At 50.8% G+C, this 14,347-nt stretch overlaps 1 protein-coding gene across 8 annotated transcripts in view; it reads right to left on the reverse strand.

The window, feature by feature from the left end:
- CACNA1A (calcium voltage-gated channel subunit alpha1 A) overlaps nt 1–14,347 on the reverse strand; it is a 242,651-nt gene that overhangs the window by 50,741 nt on the left and 177,563 nt on the right. For all 8 annotated transcript variants that reach the window (XM_057540773.1, XM_057540775.1, XM_057540779.1 and 5 more), the window contains 3 exons: nt 10,017–10,076; nt 9,137–9,243; nt 441–540 (listed from right to left, as the gene is read on the reverse strand). In XM_057540773.1, coding sequence (XP_057396756.1) covers nt 441–540; nt 9,137–9,243; nt 10,017–10,076 — 267 coding nt within the window. The remainder of the gene's footprint in view (nt 1–440; nt 541–9,136; nt 9,244–10,016; nt 10,077–14,347) is intronic.

The raw sequence follows: 14,347 nt of genomic DNA on the forward strand, positions 1-14,347 counted from the left end.
TTAATATACAATATTTGTTTTTCTCTTTGTGACTTACTTCACTCTGGTGGTTCATGCTATTTTGGAACAGGAGATATTGGACCCCAGAATAGGCAGGTGAAAAATTAAAGGTTATGTGGGACCAGAAACCTAGTTTCATGCTTCCCAGATTAGGGTTACGCCCTGTTTTATCCACATGATGCCTTCATGGGAATTAAGAAAAGGGAATCTTAACTTTGTAAGAGACATTTCATCTATTGGAAAATTACCATGATATACAGATTTTGTTCCATTAACTCACTTTACTGCCATCTACTGGAGAGTTGTAGTAATAAGTATATCCATATATAATGGCTGTGATGTTAGCAGCACCCCTTTCAATGTAGTGTCCTTGAGCAGTGTGCAACCTGCTCAACTGTACGTGGCAACCCTGATAGATCTTCCACATACCCCAATCTCACCTTGAGCTTTGGCAACCGCTTGATGGTTTTAAGAGGTCGTAGCACCCGAAGGACTCGGAGGGATTTAATCGTGTTGATGTCCTTTCCTTTGCTATTGCCACTGTGGAGGGATGTTAGAATGGGGAGAAGGGAAGAGAGGGAGCCAAGGTCAGGGTGGGTGGTGGGTGGTCCACAGCCCCAAGTGGCCCCACCCTCCCAGGCTTAGGAGTCTGGGGTGGGCCTGGCATAGCCATGTCCTTCCCGGAGAAGAGTAGTCAGCTCCCCTGCTACATCTGGGCTCAAGAGCTAGTGAGTAGATGGCCCTTTGTGGTTTTGGTCTCAGGGTTTGTTGAGGGCCCTGGCTGAGCCTGAGCAGTTGCATGGGGTGGCTCTTAGATCCAGCACGAGGAAGTTGGCTGCCCTCTGTGTGCTCTCTTTGGAGGTGGTCTTAGTGAGCTTTTAGAAAATGGGATTCCTCCCTCTTCCAACAGGATCCAGGAAATGCTTAAAGTAGCCTTTCAACCAGAACTCCCTTCCCCCACCCCCTGCCCCAATATTCCCTGAGCCCACAGGAGCGGAAGGAACCAGAACATCAGATGTCGAATCACTGCCTCATTCTTTCAGGGTATCTGAGCTCATCTTTGTCAGATTGCTGCATAGAGGTTCAGTCCAGGGTCTACTGGGCCTGAGTCAGCATTGCAGATGTCATGACACCCTTAGCCAACCATGATTCAAGCGCCCCCAAAAGGAGGGCATTGGGTGTGGCCATCAAAGGCTTGTGATTAATGGAACTCACCACCCACCCAGCTGCCCAAGCCAGAAACCCAGCACTTGTGTTCAGCTCCTGCCCTCCATCCTCATCCCCAAAGGGTCACCCTCCTACACATGGCACTATCCTAGGTCAGACCCCCATTATCCACCTCCCAACTTTCCCCCCACTCCCTGTCTCTCTCTTCTTGCATCTTTTCTGCACGCAGTGGCCAAAACCAATGACCATGTCACTCTCCTGCTCCGACTCCTTCTGGAACAACTGAATTCCTAGAAGTGCAAACTCCTAGCTTGGCATTCAAGGCTCTTCCGAATCTAGTCCAACTTACCTTTCTGTTTGCATTCCCATTGATTACTACACACCCCAAGCCCCAGCCACACTCTTTTGCTTCTCTTCCCTCTGTTAAAATGCCCTTCCTCCACTTCTCCATTCACAGAACTATGCAGCCCTCAAAGCCCAAGGTAAATGTCCCTTCATCTGACAGCCTCCACTGGTTGCCTCTGGGCTCTGCCAGACCCCAGTGCTGTTTCAGAATCACCTTTGCTCCTGTCATTGGCTTCTGGCTTTAGACAGAAAACTCTTCAAAGGTGAAACTGTGATTTCTTCTTCTATGTGTTCATTTTCCCTTTAATCTTGGTTCTTGTCTCTGCCCCCAGCATGTGCCTGGTGTGTAGTTTCAGGACACGTGTGAATGGATCCAAATCAGAGTTCTTTGGGGGCCAGTTAGCAAACATCTCCCTACAGCTACCTCTTGGGTCATGAGTAGAGCTGCCCCAGAAACACCCACCGTGGTGTGTCCGGGTATCCAGGTGCAAAAACATTCTTCGTGACATTTGCTTTTTTTAGGGTTCCTTTTTCTCATCTTTCAGAGAAAAAAGAGAATTGGACTTTAACCTGCCGGGCACAGCCGTGCTCCAGGATTCAGCAGTCTGAACATGGTTTTTTCTTTTTAAAACCAAAGTCATCATTATTATCTCAAGGCTGTGCCCCCAAAGTATGAGACACACATCAGGAGAGTCACTGAGATATTTTCAGGCAGATCACAAACACAATTAAGTAACGGGATCACACAGGGAAAACAGCTATGTTTTCTTCAAGTTATCTTTCAGGCCTCCTGTTTTGGTCAGAGACGAAGTCTCTGCTATGTGTTCATAGGTCTTTAATGCCTCCCTAAGGCTCACTAATTTCCCTTTTAACAAAGAACCCAGCTTGAATGTAACAACTTGCTACGCAACTGTTTCATTCTTGTTGGATTCACTTTTGCGGTTGCCTGTTCTATCTGAGGTTAACAATACTGGTTGTAAGGGGATGGCATAAAGTGTTCTAGCAAAACTAAAATGAAGTTTAGACTATGTGTTGGTGGAAAAAAACGTCAAGCAAGTGGACATCTAGGTTGTATGTGGAACTGCCTAAAATCTTGATGGGCCAAACTGCTGACATTTGGGAACACACCTCCTGGGGCACATCTACTCATCTAAAAATGACTCCATGGGCATTCTGGGGGTCTCTCTCCTAGGAGGCACTTCTCCCTTGGGAGAGGCTGAGAACAATCCTGTTTGTTGAGACACCGAGGAGAGTGTTCCTGGCAGTTTGGCTCCTGAGCATGCAGGAATGGCTTGATCAAGGTGTTCTCACAGAAAACAACCAGATTTTCAAATCACTTTGCTGAGAGTGTAGATGCTCCTGTTGGGGGGGTTACTTACTCCTCTTAAAGCCCAAGCCCTGGTTGTTTGGACTGTCCACCCTTCTCCCATCTGGGAAGCTGGACATTCACTCCCCTGATAACCACCCATCCGGCTCGTCTGCCCTATTGAAATAAGACCATGGGGAGACCCCCTTCCACGCCCTTTATGTTCCCTTCCAAGAACTGGGCTAAATGGTGGGTCCTGATGAGAGGCAGTGGCCAAGACCCCTCCAGGCTCCTGCTCCTTGGGGAGCAGGCTGAGGGGACTCTGGTCACTGCAAGCGACAGGACGGTGGCAATGACACAAGGCTACAGAAACAGGCCCAGAACCAGTGTGGCTGCATCAGGGCACAGAGAACGAGACAGAACGAGAGAGAGAGAGAGAGAGAGAGAGAGAGAGAGAGAGAGGCACTTTACCGTGTACTGCTCCTGGTGACGTGGCGTCGGAGGGAGAGACAGATCGTAAGCGGCCTCAGAAGAAAGAACACAGAACACACACATACATGCACGCACACCTGAGCACTCCCCTGCCCTGCCTGGGCACCAGGAGGGGCCGCCTCAGGCTCGTGGCTCTGGACGGTGTCCATCCTTCCGTCTGGAAGACGCTTGTTCCGTCCCCTGCCTTTGGCTGGCCCCCGGCACTGCCCAACAGCACCAAGAAAGCCGAATTTCCAAGTAGCAGGACAGCCCGAAAGTTATCAACTACCAAAGGCGAATTCGCCACTGAAGGTCCCTGCCAAGAGCTGGAGGAAAACCCCTTTTCTCCAGAGGTTCTGGGACTGGAAATTTTTAGAATGTCTTTTTTTTTTTTTTTTTTTTTTTTGGCCACGCCTTGCAGTATGCGGGATCTTAGTTCCCCGACCAGGGATCAAACCCGTGGCCCCTGAATCAGAAGCATGGAGTCTTAACCACCGGACTGCCAGGGAAGTCCTTTAGAACGTCTTGAAGGGGGTGAGCTTTGGAGTTAGGGGGACCTGGGTTTGACTCCCAGCACTGCCCTTAATTATTGTCCTCATCTGTAAAACAGACCTTTGGGGTGCTGATGCGTGATACACAGTAACTACGGCCTTGGCTTTACCCCCTAAGTTATGAAGGAGAAGGGGAGCAGCTAAGAGTTTCAATTTGGGATGAAATTAAGGGGCAACTCTCAAGAGCCTTCTGGGAAAATGTGGGCCTGGGGGAAGCTCTCTGCATCTGGCAGTGGCCCCTTGCACAACTCATCTTTGGAATCAAGGCTTAGTCTCATTATGACCCTCCAACCATGACTGGAGATCAAGGTGCAAGAAACTTGATTGCCATTAGAACAGTGGAAGCCCTACTGCCAAGCAGGTACTCTACAGAATATCCCACCTGCCACCCCCTTTTGAAGTTAGTGACATTTCTAAAAACATAATGGGTTAAAAGCTTACAAATTCCCACTGGATTTTTCTTCTCCCTGCTACCTTTCACTTTACCTCAGTGGCTTTCAAAGCTTAACATATCTAGGAATTATTGCATAGATAGAATTGTATAGATTCTCCTTTTTGGATTATTGAGGAATTTTTCAGTGACAGTGACTTCTGCCCAACATGATGGATGATGTTAGGTGTAATATGTGAGTCTTCTGAATGTCACTCAATCTGTCTGTGGCAAGGCGGTACCATTATACCCATTTTCCAGATGAGGAAGCTGAGGCTCAGAGAGGGAAAGTGACTTGTCCAAGGTCACACAGCCGGGAAGTGGCAGACTGAGATTCAAACCCAGGTTTGTGTGTCTTGCACGCTAATCTCCTTTCCATTTCATTACACACACACAAAAGAATGCCTTCAAGGGTAGGGGTTGTTTTGAGGATGGGTATAAAAAAAAAAGGCAGCCCGGGGGCTCCTTCTTTGGCTTCCTGGCAGTTGGGTTCCTGAGCACGCAGGAGTGGCTTGATCAAGGTGCTCTGCCAGCTGTGCTGGCCTGATTTGAGGGAGGAGTGGCAGCCCCAGATGGACTCTTGGCAGTGAGGGCAGGACCATGATTTGCCAGCTGCTGAGAAATGTCAGTTGGCTACCCCGTTGCATGGGCACAGAGCGTGATGTCAAGTGTGGTGACTCATGAAATGGTGTGTTAATGGTGGTCGCATGGACACAGCACACAGTCAGTAGATGGAGCAAGACACACGCACACAGATATTTGGGGGAGGTGCAGGAGGGGTGGAAACCGTCGGGAGAGCTTCGACACATCCCTTGGAGGACCACAGGGATCATTTTCCCATATCCGAGACAGGGCCACAATCACAGCACTGCAGAATCCTTGCCTCCACCCCAACAGGCGAGAACAGCAAGATTCCTTTCGACAAAGAAGGGAACAGTCTCATGCCCTCTTCCCCTGGACTTCTAGGCCCTGCTGGGGCCTTGAGGAAGCCAGGCTGGCTGGGCTGTCAAGTCTCATTCTGCTGACTTGTGAAAGTCTCCATGTTCAGTGCTGGGAGATGGGCAGCAACCCTCAATCTGACAGCTGACTTCCCTCCACAATCTCTCTGGTCGTCAGTTTCCTCATGTACAAAAAAGGAATAATAAGAGAACTTCCTCCGTGGGGTTGTAAAGATTAAGTAAATGGAGGCTGTTACTATCATTATTACCCAGTCAAGTTTGTCAAAGTTATGGGGAAACTGAGGCACAGAGAGGTTCAGGGACTTGCACATCTAGAGAGAAACCGGACAGACTTGCTGGAACCTTTTTCTAAAACCATCAGGTTGATTTAACACTTGTTGGGGTTCTCAACCTTGTCTGCGAGGAGACAGGCACACAGGACAGATAATGTGAGTTAAAAGGACAGAAAGAAAAGAAGCAAAGGACTCTGGGATTGGACACTCAAGTGGAGACTCTCAGAGCAACCCCTACTCCTGCCAATGTGACATCCATCTGATAACAAGGAAAGACAATAAGCAAAGTCCTTGTAGGGCGAGAGACCTTCTCAGGTAAGAGAGGCCAGAATCCTGAAGGCAGAGGGAGGATTCTGAAACTTTTCTGGGGAAAAAAGTAGCAGCCTGGGTGGGGGGTCCCTTCTCTGGTTTTCTGGCAGATTGGCCTAAGGCATGCAGGAGCAGCTTGATCAAGGTGCTTGCCAGCTGTGCCTGGCCTGTGGCCCTGCCCTGGAGGAGGAGTGGCAGTGACAGATGGATTCTTGGCAGTGAGGTGGGGAGGGTGTGGCAGGGGTGGGGTCTCAGGGTCTACCTCTTCCATCCCTATGACCATCACATAACGGTGCTCCCTGGGTTGTCAGCTCTTCTAAAATCCCAAGAGAGTCCCTAACACTTGTCAGGACCCCACTGGCAAAATCTTACACACCCCAGTTCCTGCAAGATCCACGAGCTCACTGAGACTCATAGGGATGACCTTAAATCCCTGTCCAGACCCTTTTCTCACATAGGAATTAAAAAAACAATTGGAAACAGGGATTTTCAATGGCATTAACTGGCTGGCTTCATGCCTGTAGCAACTTCATAAAACCAGTTTCAAAGGTTGACTCTACAAATATGCTGCTAAATTTCTCTGAGCTGTAGGCTCATTTTGAATGCCCTTGTATAACTTTATATTTAAAACGAAAACTCAAAAATTAAAAAACAAAATCAGCTCCCTGTGGCATATTCTTCTGCAGACACAAAGAATCATTTTCCTTGATTCTGGGTGGAAAAATAATTTTGTTTTCGCAGATTAGGTTTGCTTAAAGTTGAGCCTAATTGTAGCTCCAGGGAAACTACGGCCCATCATGGCAAAAGCTCTACGGTTTGAAAGGCTTGTTCCCAGGTCTTTCGAAGGCCACACTTTTCCCAAATTGAGAGGCCAAATGAGGGATGGAGATGGGACAGGGCAATAGTGGGGGCCCCCTCTTCAGCACTGAAGCTTGTTGGCTCTCACAGAGGTCTGGAAGGAAAGTGTCAAGGATGAACTGATGGGCAGCAGACACTACCTCTATTGTGCTACACCCAGTGATGGCCATGGAGGGCAAAACCCACCACCCAGGGCACAGCTGGCAAAGGGGGTTGTTGTGTGTGGACAGATGGATGTGATCTCTTTCTGAGCTCTGGGGGACCCGGGGGCTGCTGGGCAGACGTCATCCTGGAGGGCTGGAGGAAGTGTGGGAGGGGTGCTTGCCTGCACTTGCCTTCCCTGGACGTAAAGACCACCCCAGGTCAGAACATGGTGGGGACTGGGTTTCTGATGCCAGAGCAAATGGCAGAGTGTCTGCCTTCTCCAGGCCATGGGGCCCAGGTTAGGCAGAAGGTCAAGGTGAAGGACAGGATGGAAGGGAGAGAGAGAGAAAGAGTCTGGAGGAGAGGGAGAGGGAGAAGGAGAGGGGAAGGGGGAGGGGAGAGGGGAGGAGGGAGGGGAAGGGGAGGTGGAGAGAGAGAGAGAGAGAGAGAGAGAGAGAGAGTAGGAGAGGGAGTCAGAGAGAGGGAAGGAGAGAGAAAAGGGGAAGGATAAAGAAGGAGAAAGACAGAAACAGGAGCAAGGGAGGGAAGGGGATTTGAGATGGATTCACTCCAGGATGAGGGCAGTCAAATGTTCTGGCTTTTCAGAATCGAAACTTTCTCAGGACCTAGCATGGTGCCTGACTGACACCTTGTAGAAGTCGCTCAAATAACTGATGGACAGAGGGAGAAGCTTATTTCATTACATTCTTATATACACCTTTTAGAATCTTTTTTGGGGGGAAAAATCTGTGCTAACTTGATAAAAAACAAATTGTATATTGTTTGTATTTTATACATCTCCTAATTCCAATGAGGTAGGTTTTTTATTTTCTTTCATTTTTTATTAGTCAGCATTCTGTGAAATTTCTGTGTTAAATCCTGTGCTCACTTACCTATTGAGGTTCAGTGTTTCTTATTGATTTGTAATTGCTTTTTATATATGAAGGCCATGGATACCTTGTCTTATTTGTGGTAATCTTTCTCCTCTAATTTGCTGTGCACTTTACTTTGATTATTATTATTATTAAACCTACAGGACATCTTAATGAAAATGTAGCCAAACTTCTTGAATTTTTAAGATAATCTCTTCCATTGTTCTAATGATCAAATACTCAATTACTTAAAAAAGTGGGAGAGAGAGAAGGAGGAGTGGAAGAGGGACAGAGGAAGAAAGAGAGAAAAGGAGAGGGGGTGGAAAAGAGCAGACACAGAAAGAGGAGGAGAAAGTAGAAGACAAAGAGAAAGGGGGTGAGAAGTCTGGCCAGAGTCAGAAATACATTCAGCTTTCTGACCTTCATGGTACATCTCCACCAGCTCAGAGGCGTCCAGAAACTCTGGAGATTTCTTGCTCTTCTGACACAACTTGATCTCATTGTGTTCCCAGGGAAGGATCTGAGAATGGCCCAGTTTAGCCCTTAAATTGGAAATGGGCCACCACACTGGCCTCCTGAAAAACCAAGTCCTCATTGTTTGGTCAGGTGGGTGGGCCATTCAAGGGCTCTTCCAGGTCTGCTGAGAAGGGGCCCAGGAGGCAGAGGCAAAGGGGAAGCCCCTGATTTCTCCTTATGTAGGTGAGGTGGATCCGAATCCCTTTGAGACTTTCCTTTCTGGGAATGATCCACTGTGATGGGCACAGACAGGGTCCCTAAGAAGATTTGTTTCTGGATTAGGGGCTGATTAGGTTTTTCCATCCTGCCCCAAGCATCTACAACTTGAGGAAGGTACTGCTAAGTTTGCTACCAGGGCCCTAAGAGCTAATGGCTACTCAGCCCTTGGATGCCGTCTTGGAATCCCATCTTGGAATGGCTACTAAGCCTTTGGGCACCATCTTGGAGCTGCATGATGAGGCATGACCTTTCAGAGTGTCCTAGGACTGCCAGGAGAAGTTCAAGACACACAAGGGGAGTCATCAGGTCTACAACTACAGGGCCTTCGGGCACAGGGCGGGGATCCAAATTCTCATGCACATTCGTTTCCTGATTGTCTTTTTAGGGGCTCCCCAAAGAGACAGTGGCTTGGGCAGAGCTTGTAGAGAAGAAGGAAGATGAGATGTCCCGGTGGGGCTAGTCTATGGAAAGCAGCATAGCAAGGGGTCGGTGGCATGGCTGTGTGAGGAGGTAGAAGGTGGGAGGCCTTCTCCTTCTTCCTCCGTGGCGGGCGTCATGCAAAAGCCAATCGAAGCTCTTCCTGGTGGCATGCGGATGCCTCCCGCCACCCTGGAGCCCAGCCTCCCCTTCTCTGCACCCCGAGAGCACGTCCCCCGATTCAATGGGCTGGGGACGGAGGGACGAAGGGGCAGGTGGAGTCCTCGAGAGGACACTTACGTGAAGGCAAAGGCCACCAGGGCCCCACTGACCACTATGAAGTCGAGAATGTTCCAGAGGTCACGGAAGTAGGCACCCTGGTGCAGGACGAGCCCCAGGTCGATCATCTGTGGGAGGAGAAGAGACGGCGCTCTGATCCCTCATCCCTGCCCTGGGGAGCAGCAACCACCCTTTAGCCTCAGGAGGAGGGGCAACAGGAGGGGGCATGGTAGCCAATGGGACCACCCACCTCATCCTGAAGGTCTGGGACAGTGGCCAGAGGACCTGGGGGAGGAGTGAGAGCCCCTGCCCAAGGCACCTTCCCACCTTGTGAAAGGTAGTTCTGACTTGCTGGTTCTTAGGTCAAAACCTTGGGATCCCCCTGGGCTCCTCACCCCACATCAGATCCATTAGCAAACCTCGTTGGTTCTGCCTTCCAAACCTTCCAAGAATCTGCCCGCTTTTCACCGCCTTCTCCGCCACCACCCTGGGCTGGTCCCCATCATCTCCTGCCTGGACCAGTGCAATCGCCTGCTCCCAGTTCTCTTGGGTCCCACCCACCCTGCTCCCCCTCCCAAGCCTGTCCTCCCAGAGAGGCTAGAGGGTGACTGTGAACACCTGAGTCCAATCATGTCCCTCTGCTCAGAACCTTCCATGGCTCCCACCTCACTTGGGATAAAAGCCTAAGTCCTCCCTGTGGCCCCCAAGTTCCTGCATGATTCGTCCCTCCCTGCTCATCTCCCTGCCCTGGTTTCCCCACCCTCCTCTCTCACTCCTTCGGCTGCACCAGCTCCCTTGATGTTCCTCAGACACACCAAGCATTTCTAATCTCTGGGGTGAGCCTCCTGCACTGGGGTGGCATTCTTGAGGGTGCAGAATCCTGTGGAGCCCTGGCACTCACCTTGATCACCATCTCAAAGGTAAAGACGCCTGTAAAAACGTAGTCAAAATATCGCAGCACCTGCAGGGGATAAAAGCAAGGGGGCAGCAGATCATTGGCTTGCTCCAGCAGAGCCCCCGTGCACCTAGCCTTGGTCCACTGGGGTGTGTGGCCTCCAACAAAGTCCCCAGGGAGCAGAATCTCCATCCACATGAGTAAATGCTGCATCCATGTACAGTTGGGCAGGTCGTGCACTACCCAAGGGCCTCCTACCACTGTCTCAGGGCAGATTTGTATGTTGTGAATGAAACTGTCCAGCAGATGGCAGCAAAGCCCTAGCAAAAATCACTCTACCAGGCTGGTCTGCTTACCAACGGAAAGGGTGGGTGCCTTTTTTATTTGCCCAAAGCACTATATAGACTAGAGGTGGCCCCAGGGAAGTTCAGGGAGGACTGCATCTCTGTGGGAGACAGGTCTGATCCCCCAGTGCCTCTGACCTGCTGGGTCTCCTGGGTGAGTTAACTGTTCCCACATAGGGTTTCCTAAACATGATTAGCCGTCCAGGACAGACGCTGGGGACAAACCTCACTGTGGCGCCCATCTCCCTCCCCACTCCGGGGACACACACTCAGCAGGGTGGGTTGATTCTCCCTCTCCCCACCACTTTACACAAGACCAGGCATTAGTGGTTTCTGTCTGGATGGGCAACATACTGCACTCTGGCCCCTTTCCTGGCCATGCCATAGCACATCCCTGGTGTGACCCTGGCATGAGGATGTTGAGTGTGCTGGCACAGTGCCCAGCACATGGTAAGCGCAGGGGGCTGACTTCATCAGATTTGCCTTGGAGAAGTAAGGGCTGGTAATTACTAAGGATGGCCACCAGAGGGCGCCTGTGAGCACTCAAGTCAGGTCACCCACCACCCTCTTCTCTGCTCAAGAACCCTCTGTGGCTCACACCTCACTCGGGTAAAAGCCAAAGTCCTCCTCGTGGCCTCCAAGGCCCTGCACAGTCTGCCTGGCCACCTCCTTGCCCTCATCTTGTCCTACCCTCCCCCTTGCTCACTCTTGATTCTGCCACCCTGGATGTTCTCACCTCAGGGCCTTTGCACAGGCTGTTCCCTCTGCCTGGAATGCTCTTCCCCATGTTCCAACTGATTCCCTCTCTCTCCTCCTTTATGACTTGGCTCAAATATCACTTTCTCAGTGAGGCCTTCCCTGACTGCCTGTTTAAAATTCCACCAAGTCTACCCCTTCCCCCATATCCCTCATCCCTAGCACGTATCACATCCTGAGACACTATTTGTTATAGTTATTAATAATCTCACTGTCCACCTCCCCAACCTGAAAGTCAACCTCACAAGGGCAGGGATGTTTGTCTGTCCCTGTGGCATCTCCAGCTTATAGTACAGGGCCAGGCAGACTCAAGAAATGTTTGCTGAATGAATGCACGAATAGCTGTGGCTGCACTGGGTCCTGCAGGAGCTGGGATCTGTCATCTGTGTGGTCACCACTCACATTCTCATTATGTGTGGTGCTTGAAGGGCCATTGCAGACCAGAGCGGCCAGGATGGCTAACTTCCTGGGATGTGCAGCAGGTGCAAGGGGCTGGAAGGTTCCGGGAAGGCTGAGGGGATGGTGGTGGGAGAGCATTTCAGGTGCACCGGGCAGAGGGCACAGCGTGGATAAAGGCCTGGTGCTCTGTGAGCTCTGAGACGGCCGGGACTGTCTCATACCCTGTCAATCCTTGATGTTTAGATCAGCACGTGGCACACAGTAGCTGCTCATTAAATAATTACTAAATAAAGCAATGAATGGAAGGAAAGGAGGAAAGAAGGAAGGAAAGGAGGTGGGGGGAAAGGCAGGCCAGGTGGTCAGCTGAATCAAATCCTGGAGAGCTTAATAAGTGGAGCAAGAGGAAATCAAAAGACCAATAAATTAGGTTCAACCGTATCTAATATGTAGATCTTTTGGACCTCTACAAAAGGCAATTTTCTGTGGCTCACTGGAATCCAAAAAGGTTCTCAGTCTCATTTATCACAGGGAAATGCAAATCAAAGTCCCAATGAGATTCCACACCCACCAGGTTGGCTCAATGAACGAGCTGACAGCACCAAGTGTGGGCAAGACTGTGGAGCAGTGGGAACCTTGTACGTTGCTGGTGCGAGTAAACATTCTGGCTGCATCTTTGGGGCCAACCACATGTAAATTCTATGTATGATCCAGAAACTCCATTACTGGTTTTAGACCCTGGAGAAAGTCAAGCCCAGGGGCCCCATGTTGGGGGTAGGAGATGCCGTGACAGCATTCTAAACTGCAGACAATCCAAATGTGTGTCAAATGGAAGATGCATAAACAAATCATGGCATGGAGTGGAATGTTAAACAGCAACGGAAAAGAATGACTGTCACTACCAGCATCAATACATGCTCATGTCATGGTGGACACGATTTTGGGTGACAGAGAGATGCACAGCATTTATCCCATCTGTTCAGTGTTAGAAACAGGCAAAAAAAACTAGTGTTTAAGGATGCATGTACAGGTGGGAAAATCAGAGCAGCTAAGAAACGCTCCTTCCAGAAGTGGGGATTTTGATACCTCTAAGGTAGGGTTTTTCAAGCACTGTTGACAACAGGGGTCAGGTCATTCTCTGTGGTGAGGCTGCCCTCTGCGCTGCAGGGCGATGAACAGTGTCCCTGGTCCCCACCCTCTCGATGACAGTAGCAACCCTCCACCTGTCCCAACTCACAACACCCAAACGTGTCTGAAGACCTTGTTCCCACTTGTGAACCCGGCTCCAGAGGGAAGGGATGGGGGCGATCAAAGAGGTGTCTGTGGTCATGCTCAGTTTTGTTCTACTTCTTGGCTTGGGCGGTGCTTACATGGGGGAGTGCACTCGATAAATGAATGGATCATACGTGTTCTGGGCACTTTTCTGAGGCCTGTTCTAGATCAGCTAATAAAAAGAACTCGGGAAGGGGGCCCGGGGTATCAGCTGCCTTACCATGCTCTTGAAGAGAGAGGGCTTTTAAAAAAAAATTTATTATTACGTTTTTTGGCCGCGCGGCACGTGGGACCTCAGTTCCCCAACCAGGGATCAAACCCGTGCCCCCTGCAGTGGAAGTGTGGAGTCTTAACCACTGGACGGCCAGGGAAGTCCAGAAGAGGGAGGGCTTTGAGGAGAGATGTTTCAACTGTGAGATGGAGCAGTGGGGATGGGGCAGGGGAACCAGAGCTCTGCAAACGCTCCACGGGGGCTGGTCTGAGCCCTGCCAGGGTTCTCTACAGTCCCAGGAGCTGCAGCGGTCCCCCTGGAGCCCCCATGCCCATCCCCTCCCTGCCAGAGACAAAGCCTGCTCCAGTCTCCTAGAGTCAGCAGGGGGTTTGCTGACCCCTCTTGGGACGCCCCTTCCCCAAGCCTGGCTCCCTGGGTCCCTAGTTGAAACCAGGCAGCAGGAGATAACAGAGTACAGCCTCAGCCCTGCCCTGGTACCAGTTTCCTCCAGGAGGCTTGTTCTAATTATTTCCTTCCATCTCCCCCATTGGGTCCCCAGGGGGCCTGCCAGGCCTGTGAAGGAAGGGAAAGTGCAAAGTAAGCTGAGGACGGGCTTGATTTATGGGACTTGCCAGCCTCGCCAAGGCTCCTAACCTACTTAGCGAGGGCGGCAGGGCCCCACTTCCAGAGGAAGGTGGCTCGTGTAGGGGGCGATGGGGGTCGAGGAAGGAGCTGGGGAAGAAGGCGCTGCCACCAGTCCAGCCTCTGTCACGCCCTGGCCTGCTGGTGCCTTGGTTCCCCCTCTCAACCACGGCATACACTCATTCCTGCATGGCAGGACTTAATCGGGGACATGCGCACAGTAGGTGTCTGATAAATGGAGACAGTTGAGGGAAGCAGCGGGAGATCTAGTGGGGGCAGAATTGGAATTCTGCTGTGTGACCCTGGACAGGTCACTAAACCTCCCTGAGCCTCAGTTTCCTCATCTGTCCAATGGGGATACCCCAAGCACCTGGGGTTGTGCCTGGGACACAGCAAGTGCTCAGCTGACAGGGGCTGTTAGCAGACCTTGGGCCCCCAAACGGAGAGCTTTTTAGCTCTCCCAAAAGCTCAAAGTTTAGGAGGTGCCTCTGAGTCAAAATAATCCTTTCTTTCAAAGCTTCGCATCAAAACCAAAAATTCCATTTGGTGGGGCTTCCCTGGTGGCGCAGTGGTTGAGAGTCTGCCTGCCAATGCAGGGGACACGGGTTCGAGCCCTGGTCTGGGAGGATCCCACGTGCCGTGGAGCAACTGGGCCCGTGAGCCACAACTACTGAGCCTGCGCGTCTGGAGCCTGTACTCCGCAACAAGAGAGGCCA

Source organism: Balaenoptera acutorostrata, chromosome 2 (assembly GCF_949987535.1).
Source record: "Balaenoptera acutorostrata chromosome 2, mBalAcu1.1, whole genome shotgun sequence".
In the NCBI taxonomy this organism is placed as follows: Eukaryota; Metazoa; Chordata; class Mammalia; order Artiodactyla; family Balaenopteridae; genus Balaenoptera; species Balaenoptera acutorostrata.